Below are 13,387 nucleotides of genomic sequence, written 5' to 3' on the forward strand. Positions count from 1 at the left end.
AATCAACCAAGAAAAAGCTAGAACAATGCGTAAAAGTACTCTACTTTGTAAACATCCATTAATGGAAAAATATGATCAGTACAGCATTGAAGACAAACAAGAAGAAGAAAAATAAAAAAAGGAAAAGACAAACACCAATCTAGGCCTTGGGTTTGGAGAAGATGTCTCCAATGTTGTATTAATGCTTTTTTTCCCCCCTTAATTTCAACAAAAAAATTGTGATTTGAGGCCACACGGCTGCTAGCAAACATGCCTTCAAAGAATGACAAAATTGCTGTTGAATTGGCCACTAAGGTTGTTGGGAAATGGAACGACACTTATCAATGGATACCAACATTGGGAGCTTTTGCCACCATTGCAATGGCGTTTTCAGTTGGTGCCAACAATCTCCCAGCACCGGTTTGTCTCTCAATTTCTCCCCCTTTTTTTAGCTCAGTTGTACGGTTCGTAGATTACTTTGCAAGGCAAGGTATAAACTTTAAAAAACACATGTTTTTGACATAAAAATTGTTTCTTTTGATGGCAGTTCTCAACATCAATAGGTTCAGGGGCTTTAACCCTTCTGAAAGCCTCAATCATGGCTTGCGCCATATATATTCCCGGAGCAGCCTCTGCAAGCAACAGTAGAACAGTAGATGCTTTATTTTCTGATGTAAGCTAAAAGATTGTGGATTTCCTTACACAGACAAGCAAGTCTATTTATTGGTAAAAGAACATGATCATGTCTTGTTTGATGCAGTTCCTCAAAGAAAGTCAACCCACTGAAGGTTTCTTGATGTGGAGTATGGTAGTTGTTCTGCTGACAACAAGTACTTTTTATAATACTTGGTCTCATTGATTTTGTATTTTCTGTGGCTTGACATTGAAGTAATAGTAGTTCATCATGGTATTGTGTTTTTGACATGGACAGCAACGTGGCTTACACTTGCAACATACCTAGAGTTACCAGTATCATCCCAGCAATCGATACATGCTGCTATGTTAGGAACCATGCTGGTTACACAAGGTTTTGACTATTTGCCACTATGGAACAAGGTAAAAGGACTTAATTGATTTGCTCATGGAATGTTTCGGTCCTTGTACTAATCAATAGCTTACTGCAGAACGAGAATCATGATTTTAACAGTGGAGGACTGCTCTGGATATTCCTTGAATGGACTCTTGCCCCATCAATTGCCTGTCTATGTGCATGGTTCCTCTTTGTTGTTTTGAAGAGTTCTATACTTCGCCGCGAAAATGCAAAGAAAAGGATTCTTGTTTTCCTCCCTATTGACTATGGTATATCTGCAGGATTACTATGCTTCGTTATCGTATCTCAGGTTTCTCATGTTATGCTTAATCTCAAGTAATTATAGCTTATCTTCTTTGGCATTATTGCCTACTTAATTATTGTCACAGTTTCATGTTTTGGGTGGCAGGTCATAGGGAACTATGTGGATGTTAATAGATTGACTGTTATGATTGCTGTTGCAGGGTCTGCTTTGATTGGAGCTGTATTATCTTCGGTAATTAGTACGTTCATAGTATACTTTGTTATTGTAAAATTATGTTATTATCCAATTGGTTTTTGCACACAGGTTGTAGTGGTTCCCTTGGCAATTAAAAAACTTGCTACCACTAAAAACCATAGAAACTCAATGGAGAACGACACATCCATGAAGCAAGAATCTGAGGAAAGTCGAGGAAACCAAGGTTGTTCTAATGGTGCAAAAGTCGATGATGATGTATTGGAAGATTTTATGCAGATGAGAGTTCTTGAAACAGTCTATGAGGAGGAAGAAAGAAGTTGTGGTTCACTTGATGTGATCCAAGAGCCTGAGCAGGTTCAACCCGGTGATAATACAAGTTCGGAACAATCCACTCCGTTTAAACAGCTGCTTAAGTCTACGCCGAATAGGTTGTTGCAAACACAAAACTTTCAGAGGATTGAAAAAACAACAACAATCGAAAATGTCATCAAGTATATCAGAGATACGGCGAAGTCCACTTTTTCCCCTGTATGTACTCAGGGTCATACTCTGACTCGGTCTTATAAACTGCACTGGTTTTTTCTTTTATTGACAGAAAATTTGTAATGGATTAGGTCCTTGAGTATGACAGAAGAACTCTTGTTCGACATGCCTTGGCTGAAAATTTTGATGATATTGAAGACTGCTTCAGTTTTCCTCTACTTCTAGCATCCTGCATGGTTGCGTAGGTTACCTAAACTCGTTACACTAAACCAAAATCACACAATTTCAATCTTAAACTATGCTAAGTTGCTATGCAGGCTTATTCAATCAACTACTGAGATAGCTTCCATCATGAATCCATATGTAGCTATACTCGACGTGTTTGAGCATAGATCAAAATATTCTAGTGAAGACGTGGTGAGTTACTGTAAACATTATCGAACAATTCATTTTCATGGTTAAACCGAAATACAATATAACCATTCATAAGACAATATTATCAGGGACATTTACAAGTAAAGTGGTGGTATGGTGGCATTGGAGGACTTGTTGCTGGAGTTGGATTCCTTTTATGTGGGTGGAGGCTGACTCAATGCCTTGGTGGGAAGCTGACATACATGAGCAACTCCAGAGGATGGGCATCCCAGTTAACAACAGTGGCAGCAATGATCATAGTTGCTAAGGTGAAGCTACCAGTTTCGAGTGTCCAAGCATTCATCGGTTTTTTAGTAGGAGTCGGAGTAGCGGATGATCGCTGGGCAAGTTTTTCTCAACCATTTCCTATTCAATTTCAGTGTTTTTACACCCTCAGTGCGCAAGATATTTTAACTAATTTAAGATATTTGTTTTTCAGAATGTTAACTGGAAATTGGTATGCAAGATTATGTGTGGGTGGATCATGACAGTAATTCTTTGCCGTGGGATTGCTTATATGATGTTCTCTGCTTCCATGCATACACCAGCCTATGCAGTGCCCTGAAGAGGTAAAAAAGATAAAAAGAAATTTACTTATTTGGCCCATGCAGGTCTCAAGCCTACGACCTTCACATTATTAGCACGATACTCTAACCGACTAAGCTAATAGGCCACTGTTTATCTAAGTTCTATTTTCACTTTCCTGAGCATTCAGCCACTCAATTTTGGGTTATATGTTTCTTCTTTTAGTTTAATGTGGCCAGCAGGATACAAACTTTTAAATTTGTAATTCAATCATTTCATTTATTAAGATTAGATATTTGATCCAAATCATCACAACTCAAAACTATCAAATGATCCACCATGTAAATCTGCAAGGAGCGCCAAGGCATGTAACCAGTGGCATAAATGGACATTAGGGATAAAAGTTTCTAAAATGATAACAAGGCTAGGCAAATATGAGTGAGAAGGAGAAGAGTTATGGTCCAACTTATGGGCGGCGGTCTGATTTATGCAATGTCAGCACGATCGAGCATGTCTACCAAAGTCATCCTTCTGGGGAACCTAGGTGGCAACCTCAGATTCATGGCATCTTCAATCTGAATTGGGAGATGCGTTGCAACGATTACAATCCCACCCTTCTTTCTATGCTCTGCAATAATATATTCTAACAACCTCACCCCTTCGTTATCTAATGCAACAGAAGGCTCGTCTAACAACCAAATCGGCCTATCGATGGCAAGCAACCTAGCGAGCTGAAGCCTCTTTCGTTGTCCCATTGAAAGCATTCTTGCCTTATCTTTTGCCAGTCTTCCTAGGCCCATGAGCTCCAGGGCTGGCAAGGACTTACCATGCTTACCTTCAAGAACCTCAAACCATTGAACATTGTCAAGAACCGTGAACTTTTCTTTCACTGCATCCTTGAGGGAAAGCCAATTTAGTTGAAGCTTGTATTGGTGGAAGATTCCTGACTGACTAATGTCATGGCCGTTCCAAAGTATCTGGCCAGCAGAAGGTCGAGAGAATCCCGCTAACATACGCAGGAATGTGGTCTTCCCAGAGCCGTTGCTCCCTGTCAACACAAGTGCTCCACCATCATGAACCGACACATTCACGTGCCGCAAGATTTGTTGTGCATTTCTCATGCAAGACACGTCGTTGAGAAGGATTCTAGGGAGTGGAGGCTTCCTCACAGGCATTGAAGTTGAACAAATAATATTACCCTCAGGTTTGGTTTGGGGATTTCGCAATACAACTGCAAATAAAATTAAACCATGTTAGACGAATACCATAATTGATTTACACTTGTCAGATGAAACTGCCTATAAGATAAAAGACAAATCTAGGCAGAATTCAGTGGGGAAAAACATCAAACACTTGAAAGACAATAGGATTTGACTAGTGAAAATACATTTAACTTCACAATAGAAATGCATATTGTATGACTTTGAGCAAACGCAACTCAAATAGATTTTAAAAGAGCTAGGGACCAAATTCCATTTTATACCATTCTTACTATTATCCATAACCTTCGTTACCTGGATTCTGCAATTTGGGGTGCAGTGCCCGTGTCGACACGGATTCCGACACAGGATATGGGTCAGATCCGGCAAAAACCAGCGGACACAGCGGTGGGTGAAAACTGAGATGAGAAGAGAAAAAAAAACTGACTTGCAGAGACGAGAGATAAGAGGACGATGGCAGGAGGAGGATGATGATAGAAAAAAGAGAAAAGCCTTTTCAAATAAATGAACAAAAAATTAGGGTGTAAAAGATGCTCTAACTTAAAATAAACTGTATATATAACTTCAAATACGAAAGGTTTTTTTTTTATAAAAAAAATAATTTCGCTAGGTAGCAAGTTTTAAGTAATGATTCAAGATGTGTATCAATATCAATTGATGAATAAAATAATATATTTTATATCCAAATCATCTAACAGACAGTATTGAAAATTAAAAAATTATTTAAATTTTAATTTATAAATTAAGTGACGATCAAAATTATTTAATAAAAAAACTTAAAACTGTAAAAGAGAAGGAGAATAAAAACTCTCTATTAGTACAAATGATACAAATATAACAATATTTTTAACAATATAATAACTTAAATAGTTACACAATTTTATAATTTTTTAAAGTTAAATAACAAAATATAAATTTATTACCTAAATTTAACCTAATCATGCACGTCGACAACGTGCCAACAGTGATTTAAATGGAATAATCATGACCTCTTACACAAGTCACTGAACATATATGCAAAGGTCAAATTGAATCTAGTCATTACTATTACCTTTTTCCTTATATTTATTTGCTTCATTATAAAGGAAAAGAAAAAAGGCATTCATGAATAGACTATATTGTATTAAAGCTGTAAATGTGGTAGGGCTTTTTAAATTTATCATTTTAAAAATTATAAAATTTTAAATTAGTATAATGATAAAATTATGTTTTGATATATTTAAAATTTATAAAAATAGATAATAATTTATAGATTTCCTCGTGTATAATGTAAAATTGGGTAGGTATCATCATAATCTAAAGCAGCACTATGAATGAACTTCTCATTTCCCATTATCTATAAACCATAGCCCACCAACCTTTTAATCTCTCTATATTTTCTTCTTAAATATGGTTCTTAGTAATTACTCTTTAGATGTTATAAATCTCTCCTTTTCATTTGTTTCAAACTTGTCCTTTATAACTCAAAAGCTAAATAGCTAGCTGCCTCATCCCCCTACCAACATCCTTGGCAAAAAACCATCAATGGCTGCCTTCAATTATATACTTTTCTTTACCAGTTTGATCATATTATTTCCAATTTTCATGCCGAGAACCGTTTCTACGATTCGAATCCACCACGAGCTAACACCGTCGAAGCATTCAGGGGACGCCGCAGCCGTGAATCGGAACATGCTCGCAGCTGATCATCATAATGTTGCAGTACCACCCCATGGATCACATGGAATTGTTATTGGTGTTCTCAAGAAAGGTCGAATTACACCTTCGGGTCCGAGCCATAGGGGCAATACTATACCTATTTACACCACCAGGCATGATGGAGTTGGTCATCGATGATATATATATACACACATACATGATGATGATGTAACTCCTCAAGTATCATGTTGAAACTATATACATTTTTTTTTACCAAAAGTTTTTGTTTCCATTGCAATATTCAGATCTTATACTTGTTAGTTTATAATATTCTTTGTCTCACTGTTATAATGTTTCAGTGCTTGGGGGAGTACTGTGAGTTCATTTCATCACTGTCTTTTTTTCTGAAGTTTCCTGGAAAGTCTATATAAAAGCGAATTTCAAATTTTTTGTTTCTATTATTACTGTTTTTATTTATTTGTGAGCTTAACCAATTAGCGTTTGTAGTCCAACGGTTAGGATAATTGCCTTCCAAGCAATAGACCCGGGTTCGACTCCCGGCAAACGCATTTTTAATGTTTTGGGTTTTGTTTTCTAATTATGATAATGTGGTAAAAATATCATGGGCTCCTTGTACTAAAACATAAATTGCATTCTGCCCCTATCAAAAGATTGTCAAATTAGTCCTTGTAATTAAAATAAATTATCAACATGTTGCCACCCTGGTGTCCAATAATCTTTTACATTCCCAACCCACCAAAATAAAAGGTTTAAAAGGGGGACATAGAAAAAGCATGATAAACTTGAAACTATCCCCTGTTTCACACTCTCTTTCTCATATTGTTACTCCACACAAAGCAAAAGGGAAAGTAATATAGTATCAACATCAGTGGTTTTGTGAGGAAAAAAGGAAGGGTGAAATATGGCTGGTTACAGAGCAGAGGATGACTATGACTACCTTTTCAAGGTAGTTTTGATCGGTGATTCAGGTGTGGGGAAGTCTAATTTACTCTCCAGGTTCACCAGGAACGAGTTCAGCCTCGAGTCCAAGTCTACTATAGGCGTTGAGTTCGCTACTCGTAGTTTGAATGTGGATGGCAAGGTCATTAAAGCTCAGATTTGGGACACTGCTGGTCAAGAAAGGTATCACTTTTACTATTCTCTTGCCTTGCTTTCCTTTATTTTTGATCTGGGTATCTTTAGTTCTCTTCTGGTTTTGCAAGGAATTTGGTTTTGTTCTTATTGAACTTGAGGAAAGAAAGCAACTTTGATCATGGAAGAGCTAGATCTGTGAGCTGTGCTTAAACGACATCGTTTTCTTTTTTTTGGCAAATGTGTTTATTTAGATTTGAACCCTTGCTTGATAATGCCTGCATGATAATGCCACTGGAACCCGTGCTTGCTTTCTAGTTTTGTCATGTTCACAGAATGGTGATGATTCTATACCTGTATCTTTGAGCTTCCATTTGTGTGTCGTACTTGCAAATCTAGTGTATATAGCATTAATCTGGTTTGATATTTTAGGGTTGTTGCATGGACACTACAAGTGATAAATTGGTAATGAAAGAAACAGCTTGTTAGAATAGTATAGGATCGTTTTAGCTTTCTGATTGATTCTAGCCGAGCGCTGCCTTACTTTATCCTGCTGGATAGTCTTTACCATACACCTGCCGATGTGAGAATCATTCTTGCAAATGCTGCTTGCCACCATTATCTATGTCCTAAAATTTTAACTGTCGCCATAATTGCTAGGCAATTCTTCTGTCGCCATTATAGCTTGCTTCACCTCGAAGACTGCAAAATCTTGGCTGACAAGTGACATGATTCTTTTGAGGCATGCTCGTATATATTACAGGTCGAATGTAATGTTTTCAAACCGTGTGATTTGAGATAGTAGGATGTTCTAATTTATTGTATGATCTTATTCCAAGATTGTTTGATGAGGCATTGAATCAAAATTGTTATTATGTATAGGATGTTTCATGTGTGTTATGCTTATACTGTTGTCGTTACTGCTACGGGCTGCTACTGTCATGGCCTGGTTATCGTTTGATTACCCTGTTTCAGTAGGCATATGTAAAGCCTACTCATTCATCATATGTTTTATCTAAGGTGATTCTTTGATTTGAAAAATAGAATGTAAGGCTTCATCTTCTTCCTTCTAATGGCATAAAGAAAGAGGAATCGACCCACAAGAACAATGAAAACATCCCGTTTAGCAAATCTTTTAGCTGAGTTGTGTTACACAGTTTGGATTCAGATAGGGATCAATGGAATTGGTTTTTACATCATGAACAAGTAGCTGCATGAGTTTTTTTTAACCCTTGATGTTTCAGGGACAATGTTTCAACTTATCTTTCATATTGTTTCTGAACTTGTCTTCTTACACTGATAGGTACCGTGCAATAACAAGTGCCTATTACCGAGGAGCTGTGGGAGCACTCCTTGTGTACGACGTTACACGCCACTCCACATTCGAAAACGTAGAGAGGTGGCTAAGAGAGTTGAGGGATCATACAGATCCCAACATCGTAGTCATGCTTGTCGGAAACAAATCAGATCTTCGTCACCTCGTGGCTGTCTCAACCGAGGACGGGAAATCCTTTGCTGAGAAAGAATCCCTTTACTTCATGGAAACTTCTGCTCTGGAAGCTACTAACGTGGAAATTGCATTTGCTGAAGTTCTTACGCAGATATACAACGTCGTTAGCAAGAAAGCTATGGAGACAAGCGATGATGGGGCTGCTTCAGCTGTGCCCTCCAAGGGAGAGAAAATCGATGTCGGTAAAGATGTCTCGGCAATGAAGAAAGGGGGTTGCTGTTCAAGCTGATATCGATCTGAAAGTCTGGGGTTTGTTCAGCTGCATTGATTTCTTTGTAAACCATTGTTTCGTCACATTTTCGTAAAAAGTGTGCATTGTGGAGGCCCGAACCCGACTTGTGAAGTATTGTCCGCTTTTAACATAGGTCCGAGTTTAAGTCTCTACATATAATATCGTGGTAGATGCTTTGAATTTCTTGATATAGGATTGGGGTGTTACATCCATAAGCTAAAGTGCTAAAGTAGGGGATTAGCAGATAATGGAGATTGAGTTACTTGTTGGAAAATACTATTTTCTATCCTCTTCCATTTTCAGGCAGATCTAAAATGAATGAATGGTTTTAAAGGCCTTACTTTTTGAGGAAAAAAAACACCTTAAATGAAGAAAAATATTTGTGTTTGTAGCTTTTCTATCATCTTTTTGGTCAATTGTAGGGGTGTTCATTCGGTTAACCGACCGGTTAATCGACCCGAAATAACATTAACCGAATTGACCGACCTTTCAAAATCTTCAACCGTTAACCGAACCGAAATTTTTTTCAAAAAAATTAACCGAACCGAAATTTTTTCAGTTAATTCGGTCGGTTAACCGAATTAACCGAAAATTATATGTTTTTTATTTTTGGTTAAAAATTAACCGAATTAACCGAATTACCCGAATTAACCGAATTACCCGAATTAACCGAATTAACCAAATTGAATCACTACATAATTAAATTATTTTTAGACTTTTAGACTTTAGTTTTAGTCTTAGTTTTAAAATTTTATTTTATGTATTAAATTATTTGTAATTTAATTTTATGATTGGGTTGAGTTGGGTAATTGGGTTGGGTTAAATACTTGGGTTTAGATTAGGTTTAGATGAATAGTGGGTTTATTTATATATTATAATTTTATTTATTAATTTTTTCGGTTAACCGAATTAACCGTTAACCGAAAAATCAAAAAATAATTAACCGACCCCCGACCGAAAAAATTCGGTTAACCGACCGATTAACCGAATTCGGTCGGTTAACCTAATTTTTTCGGTTTTACTCGAATTTTGCACACCCCTACTCAATTGTAAGGGTGGTTAAAATTAATAAGAAAAAAAAAACATAAAAGAATTTTCACAATCTTGTTCGGTTAAACAGGAAGAAAATGATTCATTATAATATTTTTCTCAATTATATTTTTTTTTATAAAATAAACTAAGATAAAAAAAAGTATTCTTTTTTAAAAAATATACAGTAAAATCTCTATAAAATAATGCCCTTGGATCTGAAAAATTATTATTTTATCGAGGTTATTAATTTATCGATAAATTAATATTTTATTAATTTATCGATAAATTAATATTCATTAATTTAGAGAATATTTCATACTTTATGCTTGAGCTTTTTTTTTTTATCAAAATCCAATATGCATATAGTTGCAATGAATCAACGTTAATTGGTTCATGTATAAAAAAAAAGAGTTAATTAATTGATTCATGTAACCAAAAAGAAAAGAGTTAATGATTTCAAAATCAAATACTTATATATTCATTGGATAGCTTAAAATTTTATTATAAATAAATACATGTACGTATCAAAATATTTTAATTCATATAATATTTTCCTTTATGGTTTCCTATTTGAAAGGTATAAAAAAGTCTATATTGACAGATGAGATGAGAAAAGCATTATGTGAGTACAAAAATAAGCATTCCTCTTCAAGCCAAAATGACTTGCAACAATGGGTTCAACAAACATTCGATCTTCCTGTTAGCCAATCAACAATATCAAATACTCTTAAAAGGTCATTTGAATATTTGCCAAAAGAAATAAAGAATAGCAATGTTAAAAGGGCACAAATCAACCAAATATCCCGAATTAGAGAAGGTATTGTATGAGTAGTTTCTCCAATATCAAGAGAAAGTAAACATGACTGGAGAAATGATCCAAACTAAATCAAAAGAGTTTCTACAGAAAATATATAGTGATGCAAATTCTGAATTTAACTTCTCAATTGGTTGGTTAGAATAGTTCAAGGCAAGACATGGGATTAAGTCTTATAGAATATTTGGTGAAAGTGGTTCAGTTGTTATGGAGAATATTGAAGATGTCTTACCTAGATAAAACATGCTTATTTTATCGTTTGCAAATAGATCATTCACTAGTTACAAAGTAATTAGAAGGACGAAAAAAGGACAAGGAAATACTTACTGTGTGATTTGTTGCAATGGGAATGGTTCAGATAAAGTGCCTCTTTGGGTTATTGGTAAGTTTGCTAATCCTAGATGCTTTAAATATGTGAATATTGACAATCTTAACTGTCATTATCGAGCCAACAAAAAAGCATGGATGATTGGATTACTTTTTCAAAATTTTGTTCATTGGTTTGATGCTAGAATGACTGGTAGAAAGGTGTTGCTTATAGTAGACAATTGCCCAACCCATCCTAAGGTTATTGAAGGCTTGAGAAACGTTGAATTATTCTTTTTACCTCCAAATTCAACATAAAAAATTCAACCATGTGATGCTGGAATTATTAGAGTAGTTAAGATTTATTATCGGCGTCGCTTTTATTCTAGCATCTTGAAAGGTTACGAGAAAGGATAAATAAATCCTGAAAAGATTAATGTATTGGATGCAATCCATTTTCTTAATGCTGCTTGGAACATTGATGTGAAGCCTACAACTATTGCAAATTGTTTCCGACATTGCAAAATTCGATCCGAGGAAGATATGCCTCTCGAATAAGAAATTGGTGATTTTGAAGGCTTTCATAAATTAAAAGAATTAATTTCTAATTTACACTATAGAAATGTCATGGATGTTGAACAAATTTTGAATTATTAGTGAAAATGAATCTTTGATGGAATCACCTGTGGATAAAAAATTTATTCAATGAGTTATGTATGTGCCAGCTGATGACTAGTAAGATTTAGATAACAGTAGTGTTTTACCTCATGTTTCTCCAAAAGAGGCTTTTCTAGCTATGGATACCTTAAATAATTCTTTAATACAACACGAGAAGAATATACTAGATTCGGTTTATGCCCTTCTAAAATTTAAAGATGATATTGTATTTGATTCACATGTAAAGAAGAAGCAGTTAACTATAGATGCATATTTTGGCAAAGAATAAAATAGAAAAAAATAAGAGTTGTCTAGAAAGCACTTTAATTTTATGTATTGTATATAAAATTTTCAATATATTTAATGAATTATCATTTTATATTTTCATTGGGCTCTTAAGGATTTTTCTAAAATTATTATCTTATGCATTCAAGTGAGGTTATTATTTTATCCTCTTGACCCAAGTCGGGATCGAAAAAATTATTATTTAACTGAGATTATTAATTTATCGAATATTCATATATCGAGGCTTTACCGTACTAAGATAAAATATCATGCTTTTAAGTTACATAAATTTTAATTTATCGTAACAATAACAATATTAACTAAACTTAAAGTTAACCTTGACACCTTTGAATTAGTAAATTTATTTCCTTCTCATGGCTTTTGTGGACATGTACTTGACCCCTTTTAAGGTAGAAAATAAAAATATATATATAATGCATAATGATAAATTTAGGTCTTAAAGTTTATATATTTTGTTAATTTTACTTTTATTCTTTTTAAAAGTGTCAAATTACTTTTTAACAAAATATTGACTAAAACATTAATTTTTAACGATGTTAGAGTAACACTGTACATGACAGTTCACATGTACTTTATGTTGTCATGACACTATTTGTTGTATATGAAACATCGACAAATAATTCAAAAATTATAACAACATTCTTAAAAAAATCAAAATCAAAATATATATAAAGCTCATTTAAAAAAAAAGTATAAAGTATACGCAGATTATCATGCAGTTGCTATATTTAAGAATTTAATGTTTTAGTTAGTATTTTAATTTAAAAACAATAAATCGACTCATTTTAAAAGATTGATGGTCAAATTTAACTTAAAAGAATAAAGACTAAATTGACAAAATATATAAACGTTAAAAGTTAAAAAATTTACACTAAAATACAACCGTAATTATATAATTACATACCATACATTCAAATAAATATAATCAAAACTAATCCTTATAAAATATAATTAAACTAAAATCAAATCACACATTATAAAATTTAAATTAAAATAATTCTTAATTAAAACACACACATCTCAAACTTTTAAATGGTGAGATATTAGTTAAATTGGCTACATTAACGGCTAACCCTGATTATATAAGCTGGCATTTCTCATAATTTATGCATCCCAATGCAATAATGGATAAGAAGGTTATTTAATTATTTTATAATAAATTTTTTGGTTAAATTGTATTCAATAATTGGTGACGTTACCCTGACCTTTCCTATAAACGTGTAAAGACTTGTCAATTTTACAATAATCATAAATTAACAACCACTACTGACTGCAGCTGACAGATTTTTTAATTTATTTTATTCGTATTTTTATTTAATACTAATTATTATATATTTAGTCCCTTTGATTTATATCAACTTGGGTCCCTCGATCCCTCAACTACTCCTTGTATTATTATTTATATATTTTTAATGGAGCAGCGAATTTAGTAAGGATAAATATAGGTGTTTACATTATATAATGAGAATTTAAAAAATGGGTTGTATTTTTCTGTAAAACAAATTTTCAGTTGGTTTGAAAATTCAATGGCCGGCTGTCCAATCAAAAATATTAAAAGCTTATGCTCTTTTATAATTTATTATTGTATAATAATTTTTAAAATTTTATTATTGTATAAAAAATCATAATCAACATATAAGTACCTAAGATTAAGACTGACATTAACATAAATCTTGCGTAATGGTACTT

General features: G+C 33.8%; 3 protein-coding genes and 1 non-coding gene across 5 annotated transcripts; 3 read left to right on the forward strand and 1 right to left on the reverse strand.

The window, feature by feature from the left end:
- The first annotated feature begins 23 nt into the window (after positions 1–23).
- Positions 24–3,182, forward strand: LOC105776204 (phosphate-repressible phosphate permease pho-4). Of its 2 annotated transcripts, XM_012598738.2 has the most exons (11): positions 24–399; positions 527–652; positions 740–809; positions 911–1,035; positions 1,104–1,319; positions 1,419–1,505; positions 1,578–1,997; positions 2,084–2,193; positions 2,270–2,369; positions 2,456–2,710; positions 2,806–3,182. In XM_012598738.2, exons 1-11 carry the CDS (start codon positions 250–252, stop codon positions 2,929–2,931), a joined length of 1,785 nt encoding a protein of 594 aa, XP_012454192.2. In that variant the 5' UTR covers positions 24–249; the 3' UTR covers positions 2,932–3,182. The 2 variants fall into 2 exon arrangements, with proteins under 2 accessions (XP_012454192.2, XP_012454190.2); XM_012598736.2 differs by having other exon boundaries at positions 1,419–1,997.
- LOC105776206 (ABC transporter I family member 1) lies at positions 3,143–4,642 on the reverse strand. Its single transcript, XM_012598743.2, has 2 exons — positions 4,406–4,642; positions 3,143–4,122 (listed from the first exon to the last, which is right to left on the reverse strand). Exon 2 carries the CDS (start codon positions 4,064–4,066, stop codon positions 3,377–3,379), a length of 690 nt encoding a protein of 229 aa, XP_012454197.1. The 5' UTR covers positions 4,067–4,122; positions 4,406–4,642; the 3' UTR covers positions 3,143–3,376.
- Positions 4,643–6,246: 1,604 nt separating this feature from the next.
- On the forward strand, positions 6,247–6,318 carry TRNAG-UCC (transfer RNA glycine (anticodon UCC)). The gene has a single exon. It is a non-coding gene; the product is annotated as a tRNA-Gly (tRNA).
- Positions 6,319–6,527: 209 nt separating this feature from the next.
- LOC105776207 (ras-related protein RABA1c) lies at positions 6,528–8,974 on the forward strand. Its single transcript, XM_012598744.2, has 2 exons — positions 6,528–6,892; positions 8,145–8,974. Exons 1-2 carry the CDS (start codon positions 6,672–6,674, stop codon positions 8,578–8,580), a joined length of 657 nt encoding a protein of 218 aa, XP_012454198.1. The 5' UTR covers positions 6,528–6,671; the 3' UTR covers positions 8,581–8,974.
- The last annotated feature ends 4,413 nt before the right edge of the window (positions 8,975–13,387 follow it).

This window comes from Gossypium raimondii, chromosome 10 (assembly GCF_025698545.1).
Source record: "Gossypium raimondii isolate GPD5lz chromosome 10, ASM2569854v1, whole genome shotgun sequence".
Lineage (NCBI taxonomy): Eukaryota > Viridiplantae > Streptophyta > Magnoliopsida > Malvales > Malvaceae > Gossypium > Gossypium raimondii.